Genomic DNA, 13,840 nt, shown 5'->3' with positions numbered 1-13,840 from the left:
CACGTTTGCTGTGTACATCCTCAGCTCACCTGCCAGCAGGTATCCCAGAGGGCTCAGAGATGGTTTTAGCCCAGGGGTTAAAGCCCCACCCCCAGATGCTTGACCTGTGGTCTGCAATCTGCTCGCCACACGGTTAGGCAGGTAACCTGTGTGCTGCCCCTGCCCACCACGTTAGATACTTATGCCGTGTGGCTGCCAGTTAACCTGTGATCTCAGTTTTCTCCAGTCAAAGGCAAGGGTCAAGATTGCTGCCTATTTTTAGTGGAACTAAGTGTTGTCCATGGAGAACATCACCAGCAATAACCTTAGCTATATCACACCCTCTCTTGATAGTCCCAGTAGGATTTAGGGGACAGGGTACAATTCTAATCTGGGAGAATTTTTACCTCACTGGATTTGGTACTTACAGGTGAACAGCACATTTTGCAGTTTTTCTGCATGAATGAGCTCTTAAGAAGTTGTGCGGATGGCTGATATCCAAGAAGGCCAACTAGGCACAACTAGGCAGCCTACGTGTTCCTGGTGACTGCTGGCCTGGCTCTGGTTACAGGATGACACTGTTGTTTGGCAGCGGGAATGATGAACATCAGTGAGGAGCAGACATGATTTCCTGTCCTCTGGATACTGCAGGTTGATTGGTCAAGACAAGCCCAGAGCTTCCTGTTCTGCCCGTGTTGCTTGGCGAAGACTGAAGCCAGAGTCTCGATCCACAGTGGCTGCCTCTCCAGGTGTCTGGAGTGTAAGCTGTTAGAGGCATGGGTCATGTCCTAAACGTCAGTTCTCAAACTGCTGTGCATCAGTTATTCACGAGCTTGTTTTAAACTCAGGTTTCTATTTTTTCCCCCTTCCATAAGGTGTCTGATTCATTAGGTCAAGGATGAGATGAGATGGGGAATTTTCATTTCTACCAAATACCTTGGGTAATTTCTGCTGCAGAGGTCCGGGATCTGCACTTGAGGAAGCTCCACCCAATAATTTTGGAGCTCTGATTAGGCTCTCAACGGGGTCGTGAATACTTGTTTCCCAAGTCAGATGACATTTATTTCACTGTCTAGAACACAACGGTAGCGGCTCTTGTCCCATCAGCTCTAGCTCAACACAACAATAACTCAAGACAAGTCCCTTCTGAAGGGACAGCCAGCCCTCTTCACATCTAGGTATAGCCCAGACCACTGGGGTCAGCTCTCAGCAAGTCACCAGTACATCATCAGCTAAAAAGCTTGCAAGGAGTCAGGGACACAGCAGAGTGCCTTTGCTCCATCTCAGTCCTAATAACGCTTACTGATGAGTGGTGAACTTTGGAGAAGTCTTTTCACATGATCTCAGGACCAGGATCAAGCAGTGTTTCGGATTTATAATCTAAAACTATTGGTGAAGAGTTTAAAAAGAGATATTTATGTTCTTCAGGGTACAGCCATCACTTCCTTACCATTGTCCAGGCTCTACTATTCCAGATGGACAGTGGAGGGCTTAGAGCACAGCTTGACTGACTTTCTAGTGCCAGCTCATAAGTATTCACTAAATATTAGTTGAAAAAATGAAGGCAATGTTAAACTGCACAAGGTCACTTTGTGTTCCTTTTTCCATTGGTCAAAGGAGATGTGATGGGGTAGCTTATTCTCCAGTTAGGCTCTGTTACACAGAGGTTGCAGTGCAGGTCATAAGTGATTTTTGATGAGATTCTCCCCCTTTAATTTTAAACTTATAATCTCCTTCACTAATAAGATCCCAGGAGCAATTAATGGGATTCCGCAGTGCCAAGGCGTTGAATATGTATGTATTCATCTCATCTGAGCTTATAACAGCCAAACAAGAGAGCTGGGAACAAGAAATGGACTTGAAGAGGCCGGCACTGCCTTAATCTACCTGTGTGATCTCGTGGACAGCATGGCCTCATCTGCGCCATCCATTCAGCAAATGTTCACTGAATGTCTTCTAGCTGTGATGAGTGCTCTAAGGATTTTTAATATAAGGATTAAAAATGAGTATACCGTTAACACCTTATACCAACAGAAAGTTGGTAAAAATTTATGGACTATACTGCTTACAATATCTGCACTTCTCTTTAATGTACTTAGTTTAATGAAAATTTTAAGTGAATGAATACACCATTCACGTCTGTAAGGCTGTGAATAGTTAGGCCCTGTATAGACATAACTATCTCAAAAAGCTGTAAATAGGCAAGTCAGCTCAGATTTTTTTAAACCTGATTGTAGGAAGGAGGCAAATAAAAGCACTCAAAACAAAACCCATTGGCTGTGGTCTGGTCCCATGATCTTTTTACTATAAAGCCCCTCGGAGAATCATTGGGAGATTCAAGCTAGGTGTAAACCGAGTAAGAGTTACCAGACTAACCTCCACAAGAGCAAGGATGATGTCTGCTTGTTAACTCCAGCAGCCCTGGTACCCAGGACAATGCTTGGTACCTAGCAGGTTCTCAAACTTGTTCAGTAGTTGAAAGGCAGATACAGAAGCCCTTTACTTGTTTTCTAGATGAGGCAGTTTTCCCCAGGAACAGGAAAATATCAGCTATCCAATTGACCTTCAAACCCAAGGATTTCCTGTTACCGCCTCTGTTCAAAGCCACACACATTATTGCCACTATCACTACCATGTATTAAGTGCCTATCATATGCCAGGCAGTATTTTGAAATTAAATTTGGTCTAATTTTCACAATAGCCCCCAGGAGGAAGGTGTCACACCTTTACGAATAAACAGGTTCAGGCCAAAGGCACAAAGTGGTGGAGGTGGGATTCACTCAGGTCTGTGACTTCCAACACAATGCTTGTACTACTTTCTAACACCATTTAGAATGGAAAATTGGGCAACTAAAACTGTGATCCATGTTGAGACAAAATCAAACACATACCATGCATATGCCCCCTTGTAATATGATATAATGACCCAACTGTAGGAAAAAGGGTACCACTGCCAGCAAATGCATTTTATTCTCATTTTAATGAGATTTTCAACAGCTGCCATTTGGTTTGTATAGCAAATTTTTAAAAAAGTAACTTTTTTTCCATTTTTGATATTTTTATGAAAAGTATTTTCTTCAATTTTAAAGCCCTGCCCCTCCCCCAAAGTATTAATAACTACCATGTGATGTGTATTTAGGGAAAAAAAAAGGAACAAAAACAGCTTTTAAAACACTTGAGAAATAGGGATAAAGGTCCAAAGTCCAGGCCTGGGCCTGCTGGAGGTGGTAAGCTGCCCTGGCACGCTCGGCGCTTCACCGTCCACAACAGCAGATGCGTGGGCCGTGCACAGACCCGCTGGGATGTACCGCAAAGTCCACTCCCTTTCTCCTCCTGACGGCCTCTGTTGGCTGGCCTCTTTCCTTCCAAATCGGTCTAACAAAGGCAGCACGATCTTTAACACATGTTCCGCTTTGTAATGGAGACGACGCTATTGAGCAAGTTCAGAGATTCCTCCATTTTGTCGGGGAGGAAAAAATATTCAACACAGTGTTGATGGTTTCACTTTCTTGTCCACTCAAACACATGCTCATTAACATATTAAGCTAATTATCAGACGCTTCAGAAGCCCGATGTGTAGACAGCACAGAAGTTTCATGTAAAAAGGAAGTTGCAAAATTATAAAAGTTTCTGCAGCAGGTCAGGATCCTCGCGGAGCTTCTGATGACGAAGCTGGTTCTGATAGGCCGTCCCTTTGACATGCGCAGCAGCCCCGTCAGGATCCCTATGTTCTCAGGGTTCCATTTAGACCACAGGAGGTTGAAATCCATGTTTAAAAGACCCCCTGCTGACGAAACATATATCCATCGATGGAATATTATTTAGCAATAAAAAAGGAACAAACTACTAACACAAGTTATGTCATGGGTGAACCTCGAAAATATATGTAAATGAAAAAAGCCAGATACAAGAGACCACATTTTGTGTGATTTCATTGAGATGATGTCCAGAAAAGGCAAATTTATAGCGACAGAAAGATTGGTGATTCCCTAGAGCTAGGAACAGGTATTATGTAAATAGGCATGAAGGATCTTATTGAGGGGGATGAAAATGTTCTAAAACTGAGAACTGTATAGCTGTGCCACTGAGGAAAGTTACTAAAATCACTGAATTGTACACTTGAAATGGGTGAATTTTATGTTATGTAAAATATGCCTCAATAAAGTTGTTTAAAAAAAAAAGTCCCTGTCTCGCAAACCACCCGTCAAGCATTAAACATTTCTGAAGGCTCACAATCAACAGTACAGGATTATCAATTAGTGTTGAGTTACAGAGTGAAAACATTGTACTCTTTTATAGTACATAGCCTAGAATGTTTCTTTACTATTTATAATATTAAAAGGTAGCCAGTAAGAAGGTAGGATTGGGGAAGAAAACTCAGCAGACCTCACAAATGAGACTCCTAGTAACAAAATCTAAAGGGGCTTTTTCTTTTAAAATAAAGATGGTGCATCTGTCCCTTTGTAGATTTCTCTTCTGTCCCCTGGGGGTAGGGTGGTGAATCACTTGGCTAACGCCCCATAGAGATCAGTGTACTCAGCTGTCCTATTTGTATGACCCCCCCTAAAATCTCGACTGGGGACAGCAGTGGGGGGCTGGGCAGTGAGGGCAGAGACCAAGTAACAAGCAGGAAACTTGAGTGTTTCCTTGGGTCAGCCTCCTATTCCCCTGTCCTTTGTCACTAATTGCAGATTCAAGATGGGAGAAATAAAGACAGAAGATTAAAAACAAATGGGGAAAAAAAAACCTTACAAAATTGTGATGAAATTCACAAGGCAGCAGAGCAATGGCTGCAGAAAAGTACTCTGCGTACTACCCAGGGACCAGGAGAACTAATGATCTCTGAGAGGGGAAACGATTCACATGGGTAACCGTGGGCAGAGGTAGGAGGAGACCAAGGTTCCTGATGCTCACCAGATCCCAGTCAACCCTCCTGTTCTCTCCATCAACTTCCCAAACTAACGAGGTCTACATTTATCCCGGAGGAGAGTAGCTAGGAATACACAGTCTTTCCCAAAAGGTGCACGTCTCCAAATCTTGGTCAAATTTGTCAGGTCTCTGCCTGAACCCATACATCAGCATAACCTAACCAAGCAACATTATTAACCCGTGATGCCAGGACCCTTATTGAAGAACACTTGCCCCCTCCCTTCTCAGGAGTGTAGATTCCTGGGCTCCTGATGTTTATACATGGGCTTTGCAGCAGCACCAACGCAAGAAGATTCAGTCAAGCTGTTTCCTTTGGCTACTTCTTCACACAACTTTCCCGACATATATTAATTTCTACTCTGAAGTCAGAGTGTTTGACTCACCTCCTTACTTCCCAGCATCTTCAAAATCAAGCCAGAACTTTGACATTATAGCAATCCACAATTTGAAAAATGCTGATTACCTCTAAAAACATTTTAAAGTTATAATTAGCATTGTAACCTTAATTAAAGGGACCCCAGCTGTTTTGACTTTGGAAACTAAAGGTGCTGCAAAGGTCCAGCCTTTTCCTTGCAATCTTTTTGGGTTTGACCTTATGTGATCCCCGAAAGTCAACTGCCGCAGTCAGAAACTGCTCCAAAGACCCAAAGGTGCAGGTGCTCAGGCCTAGGCTGTATCTATCAAGTTTTCTGCTGTTTAAAGGGCAGGAGAAAATAAAAGGTATTTCTTTTGTTTTTTACCCCTCGAAGAGCAGGAGATAAAATCATTTTCATTTTGGGGTTTTAGAGTCCAATAATCACAAAATCAGTCACTAATAAACTAACACTGGGACCAGCCAGAATTGGCAATTGTTGAAAATACATATTCTGTTTCTATACTTAAACTTCTAGTTGCCAATTAAAAAAACTTAGAGTAGTGGCTTAAGTTCAATATCAAAATCATCACTTATAATACCAGCCTCATCCTCAAAAGGTAAAGGTGTCTAGTTTGGCTTGCACCCAGAACCTCTCCTACGAGGAAAAGTCTGAGATAGAGGTTCCCAGCCTTTCCCCAGTGAAGATCCAATAAGACCCACACGCATTTCCTGTTAAGGAGTTGGCAAACTCTGACTATAGCTGGGCCTGTGGTCTGGGTGACAATTGTGCTCCCACCTCACAACATAAAATAGATGGAGAAAAAGGTCACGCTGCAAGAGGAACCGCTGGAAGCACAAACCTACACATTAAGAAGGGGGTCACACTGCTAGCTGCTTCCTGATCTTGAGTCAGCGCACTGTCTGAGTGGGACTGGAATGGCCAGCCCTCAGGTTCCACTGCTTGGCTGGAAGGAAGCTTTCTTAGTCCTGACCAAATATGCCTTGTGCAACCACGCTGACATCCTAGATGAAACCCCACAGCAGATGGGAAAACAAGCCCTTTGAACTACACCTAATACCTTAGCCTATCCTGGTGTCAGAAGGGCAAGCCTGCTTCAGGATGAAGAAACGGCTCGATCTGGATCCCTGTAGGACTTCCCAGACCAGGAGCCACACAAGAATCCATGGTGCTCTTTGTGATGGAGACACCACGATCTAGACAATGGCTCTTTCTGCAATACCAACACATTTCCAGCAGCCTTCAGAATTCTGAGCTTGGACAAGTTAATGCAGATTGAAGGAGGAAAAGCGGCCTGGAAGAAAGAGACCTCTATTTCCACACTTCCTAGGTCCTGTCCTTATTAGAGGCAACAATTCCAGCTGAAAGCTGAAGCTGGAATTGAGACATTTCTTTATTCGTAGCCCTGCCTGAAAACGAGTTAAGAGTTCCATTCTCCCGAGTTAGAGACTTTGGGAATTCATGAGCACATCTGACAATACGAGCTCCCTAAACTACTCTCCTATGACATGTGACCTAACAAGGAAGGGCATTTTTCAAATGATGCCATCCTAAAGACTCAAACAAGGAAAAGATGTGGGTTCATATTTTCAATCTGACATAAACCTGTGGCTGTTCAAAAAAGTCAACAAGGGACCTCATAAGAAAAAGGAGAAATTCTTAAATTTTCCAAACCCTAGTCCGTTCCTTCCAACCTCTGTCCCACATCCACATACTGAATTTACACAGACTTTATTTCAAGTTACATGATGTTTTCCTGACAGGCCTATCACACAAGACAGTGGCAGTCATACAGAAGCCACTGTCCTCCTCAGGCCCCTGCAAGTCCTTGCCCGTCCTGGGAGAACGGCCAGGACTGGACATGCTCTCTTTTAGACCTGACTCTCCCACCGACTTCTCTAGCACACAAAGGCAGCTCCTGGGCCAAGTTTAGTTCCTTATGAGTATCAACGACAACAAAAACCCCTGTGACTTGTGGGCAGGAAAGGAACACACCCAGAAAGTCCAACCTAGAAAACTCAAAAACCTGGGTATGGGGGAACAGCAAAATTTTATAACTGCCGCAACTGTCCTGGTGGGTCACACAGTCACAGGGTCAAACAGGACTCGCTCTCCTAGGCTTTTTTGGAGTTCTTCTGCATAATTCTGTAAGGTGGGAAGAAGCATCCAAACTGTGAACTGAGCTTCTTGCTAGTGTCCTGAAAAATACATTGACTTGTGAAAGTGCACAAACCTTTCTAAGGAAAGTAAGGTACCAGGTGGACCAAGTCCTCATGGGGCTGGAAAAAAACTGTCAAAATAAATTTAAGACATAACTAAGAGGATTCAAGGATGACTTCTCCAGGCTGACGCTGATGGCCAGCACCGCATGCCTCTCATACACCTTTGGTAACATTACCTTTTCTCAAAAACAGAGTAGGGTTGGGGTGGAGGGGAGACAGGGGACTAGACACCATGAGACGAAATGGCAAATCCACTCTAGTGCTCTTTTACCTTGTAAATTTTGAGTCTGATGGTAGCTGTAAACAGAGGCTTAAGAGTAGGCCAACAGTAGTAGTAACTGAACGGCTCAGGTGACAATCACCATCCCAGTCCTCTCCTGCTTTACAACTTTCATCAACCAGATGGCTGATGAAAGTTGCTCCTGTTGGTTTCCAGTACTTTAAGCCTGTGTTTCCTTGAATGGGGTTCAGGCAGGGAGACATGGGCTCAGCAGGCCACTGGTAATCCCAGCTCATCACAGGAAACTCCCAGGGATCACAGAGCTGTGCATTCTGGTTTACAATACCTGCTTCTTCCACTCATCCCTCTTCCCATCCAGCTTAACAGACTGAGTAAGTAGTGCTCCAGGTGTTCACTGCCCTTGGTAAGTATACAGCAGAGCGGGAAGGGCATTCTTAAACACCCAGATTTTCTTGGTCAGCTTATTTTGTTTAAACACATACAGCAGAACATTCCTGATGGGGGGGGGGCGGGAATTGCAATTTCCCTAAATCAAAAAGCTAATAATAATAGGAAATTGCTCCAAATGAAAGTCAGTAGAACAAAAGAGAAATACTCAGAGGCTTGTAGAGAAAGACTGAGCACATTAGTGACTCCAATCACAGTGTCGAGTTAAACCACTGTCCCCTTTCCCCGCTGTGCACCCCTTGCCCGTCCCGCCCCCCTCTTCAGCTCCGCCTTTTTGTGCAGCGTCGTCCCCAGATGTGGGGACGTCCAAGTTCTCCTCAAAGCTTTCTGTCAGCTCAGTACTTCACTCCTGGAATAAATTCCTTGGCATCCGGGTTCAGGTTACTTTTGCTCTGAAATAAGAACCAAGAGATAATAAATGCCAAGGCAAGCTGTACTTTAAAACGTATTTTCTCCTTGCTTCCGTTATTACCAGTACCTTCCTCTCAGCCTCAAGGAGAGAAAAAATAGAATTCCTTGCAACTCAAGCTGTTGTTGAGTTGTTTCTTGCTGGGCTGCTCTCAATGTTCTGATGTACTAAGCCCTGCTAACCTCATTTTCTCCTTCCTACTTTAGACTCCTGTTTCCTTCATGATGCTTTCATTTAAATTTCATTTAAATTTGACTCCAAAAATACTTTTTCAATTTATTAGTACCTTAACTTGATGAAAATCAGAGTACTCCATCAAAGTAGTTTGGTTACCACAATCCCTATTTTTTTTTTTTTTCATCTTTCTGTACTCTCTGGTTATCTACTCTCTTGTGAATATCTAAAACCTCATCAAACTGCAGGGCACAATCATTCAGAAAGTGAGTTGTGTGAGAACAATATCACTTACAGAATTCTGACATTAGGCCAACATGGAATGCAAGGAATTAATTTATCTGGGCTTCTAATTATAAGTGGAAGATGGTCTCTTAAGAGTATATTCCTTCCAAAGTGAACAGGCAATTTTTATAACAGCATCATTCAAAATTATAAATACAGATTTGAGGGATAGCAAAAGAAAAGGACAGCAGCAAATGATAATTTGAAACCAAACCTCTTCCATGTTCAAATTTTTATCCTTATTCCCAGTTCTGCTTTGAAAAGCCCATGGGAGAAAATGAAAGTTGGTGATGCTGCAACCATCACATTTGCACAGTGCTTTAAGAGGTGCAGTGCATCTTCAACGCACCCCCTTATTAATGCCCAGGTGATGAGTGAAGAATCAGCGGCTCAGAGGGCTCCAGGGCTTGCCCAAGGTTGTAGGGCCAAAAAGAGAGTCTGTGACTCTAAATCCTACATTCTTTTCACTATGTCACATGTGGAACTACATATGCTCTTACCAAAATATCTTCAGAATCATGACCATCACTGACTGACAGTCCATTTAACTGTTGTTGCAACTGTCCCATGGCCTGAGGCAGGTCTCGCGATGGAATAAACCAGTCCTGGTCTTCCTCATCCAGCATCTCCTGGAAGCAGCGGTCCAAGAATTCTTGCTCCTGCAGCTCCTCTTCCACCTAGCAAGCAAAGGGGAAGAGCTCAGACGTACTGTCCCAGTGGGACTCACACCTTCCAGTTTTTTCTCTACCTCTTTCTTTCAGAGGTTGTTACTATGCAGTTAAGAATGATCTTGTGGGGGGGCTTCCCTGGTGGCGCAGTGGTTGAGAGTCCGCCTGCTGATGCAGGGGACATGGGTTCGTGTCCCGGTCCGGGAAGATCCTACATGCCGTGGAGCGGCTGGGCCCGTGAGCCATGGCCGCTGAGCCTGCGCGTCCGGAGCCTGTGCTCCGCAACGGGAGAGGCCGCAACAGTGAGAGGCCCGCGTACCGCAAAAAAAAAAGAATGATCTTGTGGACTTCCCTGGTGGCACAGTGGTTTAGAATCCACCTGCCAATTCAGGTGTCACAGGTTCGAGCCCTGGTCCGGGAAGATCCCACATGCCACGGAGCAACTAAGCCCGTGCGCCACAACTACTAAGCCACAACTACTAAGTGGGCCACCATTATTGAAGTCCGTGTGCCCAGAGCCCATGCTCTGCAACAAGGGAAGCCACCACAGTGAGAAGCCCGCACACCGCAACGAAGAGTAGCCCCCGCTCACCGCCAACTAGAGAAAGCCCACGCGCAGCAACGAAGACCCAACGCAGCCAAAAATAAATATTAATTAATTAAAAAAAAGAATGATCTTGTATGAGATCTACTAAGAATTATGATGCTTCTAATGACAGGCTAGAGAAAATATAATTTTTAATTTTTCAACCAAATTCCATCAAAAATAAGGCTGAGGAAATAGTCAAAATAGCAGAAATTCCAGGTATTCACAGATCTTCTAATATGTGATACAGATATTTTCCACTCATATGGCACTTACAGAAAATCATTTTAAAGCTTGAAATTCTTTTCTCAATCTTGTTGAGAAGCGATTCTTCTTAAATTCCCCATCTTTCAGATATGAAAAGGGTACAGGAACTATGTAACTAGACCACTACCTGGATAGTGGAGATTAAATCAAAACCAACTCCCAGCTTCTGGCCCACTTTTCTGGTACTGAGGCCCCTACATGAGAAAAAATACTTTCATAACCTTAGAAAGATATAAAGAACACTTTTTTGCATAGCAATAGAAATCAATGTAGTATACTTTCAAAACAAGAAGAAATAATATGAGTATTTACACAACTGCATATTTCTTTTTTAAAATTAATTAATTTATATATATATACATTTTTAAAACATCTTTATTGGGGTATAATTGCTTTACAATGGTGTGTTAGTTTCTGCTTTATAACAAAGTGAATCAGTTATACATATACATATGTTCCCATATCTCTTCCCTCTTGCATCTCCCTCCCTCCCACCCTCCCTAGCCCACCCCTCGAGGTGGTCACAAAGCACTGAGCTGATCTCCCTATGCTATGCGGCTGCTTCCCACTAGCTATCTACCTTACGTTTGGTAGGGTATATATGTCCATCTGTCCATCTCTCTCTCTCTCTCTCTCTCTCTCTCTCTCGCTCGCTTTGTCACAGCTCACCCTTCCCCCTCCCCATATCCTCAAGTCCGTTCTCCAGTAGGTCTGTGTCTTTATTCCTGTCTTACCCCTAGCGTCTTCATGACATTTTTTTTCTTAAATTCCATATATATATATATATTTTATTTTTGGCTGAGTTGGGTTTTCGTTGCTGCGCACGGGCTTTCTCTAGTTGAGGTGAGTGGGGCTACTCTTCATTGTGAAGTGCGGGCTTCTCATTGCGGTGGCTCTTGTTGTGGAGCATGGACTCTAGGTACACGGGCTTCAGTAGTTGTGGCTCACGGGCTCTAGAGCGCAGGTTCAGTAGTTGTGGCAGACAGGCTTAGCTGCTCTGCAGCATGAGGGATCTTCCCAGACCGGGGCTCAAACCTGTGTCCCTTGCAATGGCAGGCGGATTAGTAACCACTGTACCACTAGGAAGTCCCCAACTGCATGTTTCTTAAAGACTGTCTTAATCTAAAGCAATATATAGCTAGGATATTTTACACTTTTTTGCAGACACTGTTAACTCTTAATAAAGAGTATGCTTCACTCTGGAGATTAAGTGTGATTTTAACAGGCTTCCCGCTTCTTGTTTGGCCATGACTTTCCTGCAGGAAGCCTGGTAACAGATTCACAGTTCACTTGAGCCACCACCAGAGGGCCGGTCAAGCAAAAATAATCACCCAAGCCAGCCAATACAGTTAACCTCATGAATTCAAAGGAAAAGTCACTGGTAGCAAGACTTAAACATACTATTTCAACATTACAATTAGCCACACTTTTCTTTTTTTAAATATCAAGTACTTAAAATAACAACTAGAAAATATTTCCAAGCTACAAGATTTAACATGACTGCTCAAGATGTGCCCTTCCTCTCCCCAAGAGCATAACAACATGCTCCCTGGTATTAAATCTACCCTTATTCACAGGCACAACCCACAAAAATAGTTACCTGGGCCCAGAGGTGTGACAGGAAGCATGGTCTATGTACTATTCACACAGATCATACCACAATGGGCCACATGGGGTGGTAACTCCTGGCTGCCCCCCTAAACTTGTTTCCTTCTCCCCAAAGCACCAGGCTATTCAGTTAAAATCACATTTCCTGTCTCTCATGCTGGATATGGCCATGTAACTATTAATCATGTCATGTCCCCAGAAGGGATGTGAGCATTTTGGCATCACTTGGTTAAAAAGAGATCTTTGCTTTGACATTTGGCTCTCTGCCTTTCCTTGTGGCTTGACTTCCAGTTATCCTGCATCTGATAAAATGCCCTGGGCGTGGCAGAGCAACATCATGGAGGGCACCGTGTAGTTGAAGAGTCACCTGTCTACCTGGAATGCTTACCTTGGGCTGTTAACGCCACAGAGATATAAGACCATGAATTACTGCTGGATCTTTGTGGAAGCAGTCTAGCCTTCCCCCACCTAATACACTCCCTATCTCAGAACTGCATTCTGCCAGTCTCTGAGTTCCTATGTGTGGCATGCCAAGCTGGCCTGTCTGCACACAGCTGCTGTTTCCCAGAAGTCTACACCAGAACACCACGGTATTTGATCCTCTTTTAATTAGCATGGTAGAAACATTTCAATATCATCCTCCAAAGTATCTTCAATCTGGTCTCAGCAGCTGAAGTTGCTTCTTGGTCAGCCCAGACCAGGCTTCTACATATTTTCAAGTTGTTCTAAAGCCAATGAACCCATTTCTCTTGTAACAGACTGACGGTAAAATACTATAGCTGTTGAATTACACATCTCATTAGCCTTTCACTTCTTTACCTGCCTGTTGAAATCCTCTTCATTCTCCATCCACATGTACTCTGCAAATGGGTTTTCCTTCTCATCATGCCCATTTAACCCTTGGTCCTCTTTGGATTTTATATTGGGTGAAGTATTCGCCACACTGGATCCATTCATTATGATAGAACCTAAACAGGAGCAAAAGAAAGGATAAAATGATCTAAAAAGCAAAAAAAAGGATAAAAAGGATAAAAGGATCAAGGAAATGAAAAGATTCTTCCAGATGCTTTTGAAGTTCTAAATCAAAGTTATTAACTATAGATGAATAGAAACTGCTAGTCTATAACTGTTACAAAACTAGCCATATCCTCTTACCAACTATACAGATGTACGACGCTTTAAGAGTTAAAAGAAAAAAACATCTAGGCTCAGTTAGCCTTTCTAGGCAAGTGGGTTGGGAGCCGAGGGTGGGGAGTATTTTTTCAAGCCAAATTTCTGTAGGTTCTAGAATGTAACCAAGATCACACAGCTTCCTTATTAACATTTAACTAGGTAGAGAAAATGCATTCTTAATAAACACTGTAAACAACTGCCCCTTATTCTGATTCTTAAGATGTGTTTTTCTTTAAAACATATTTCAAAAATAATACATGTTAATTGTATTGAAAAGCAAAAAGGAGAAAAGTTAAGGTCACCAGTCGTCTAACCATCCAGAGTTAAAAATGTTTAACAATGTGGTGGATATAAGCTTCCTGACCTCCCCTACGTGTGTACATATACACACAACCATTCTCCAAGGATCCATTCGTACAGTAACAGCATGATGCGCCATCATTTTCTTTTTCTTATTTCTATGTTAATACAGCCACAC

The 13,840-nt window shown here is 43.2% G+C and overlaps 1 protein-coding gene across 2 annotated transcripts in view; it reads right to left on the bottom strand.

Moving 5' to 3' along the window:
* Nucleotides 1-2,924: 2,924 nt before the first annotated feature.
* Nucleotides 2,925-13,840, bottom strand: part of PAIP2B (poly(A) binding protein interacting protein 2B) — a 44,889-nt gene continuing 33,973 nt past the window's right edge. For both annotated transcript variants that reach the window (XM_004277049.4, XM_033400451.2), the window contains exons 2-4: nt 13,009-13,157; nt 9,561-9,737; nt 2,925-8,584 (exon numbers count right to left, since the gene is read on the bottom strand). In XM_004277049.4, coding sequence (XP_004277097.1) covers nt 8,528-8,584; nt 9,561-9,737; nt 13,009-13,146 — 372 coding nt within the window. In that variant the 5' untranslated portion in view covers nt 13,147-13,157 and the 3' untranslated portion in view covers nt 2,925-8,527. The remainder of the gene's footprint in view (nt 8,585-9,560; nt 9,738-13,008; nt 13,158-13,840) is intronic.

Source organism: Orcinus orca, chromosome 13 (assembly GCF_937001465.1).
Source record: "Orcinus orca chromosome 13, mOrcOrc1.1, whole genome shotgun sequence".
Taxonomy (NCBI): Eukaryota; Metazoa; Chordata; class Mammalia; order Artiodactyla; family Delphinidae; genus Orcinus; species Orcinus orca.
This window is presented reverse-complemented; position numbering and strand designations above follow the sequence as displayed.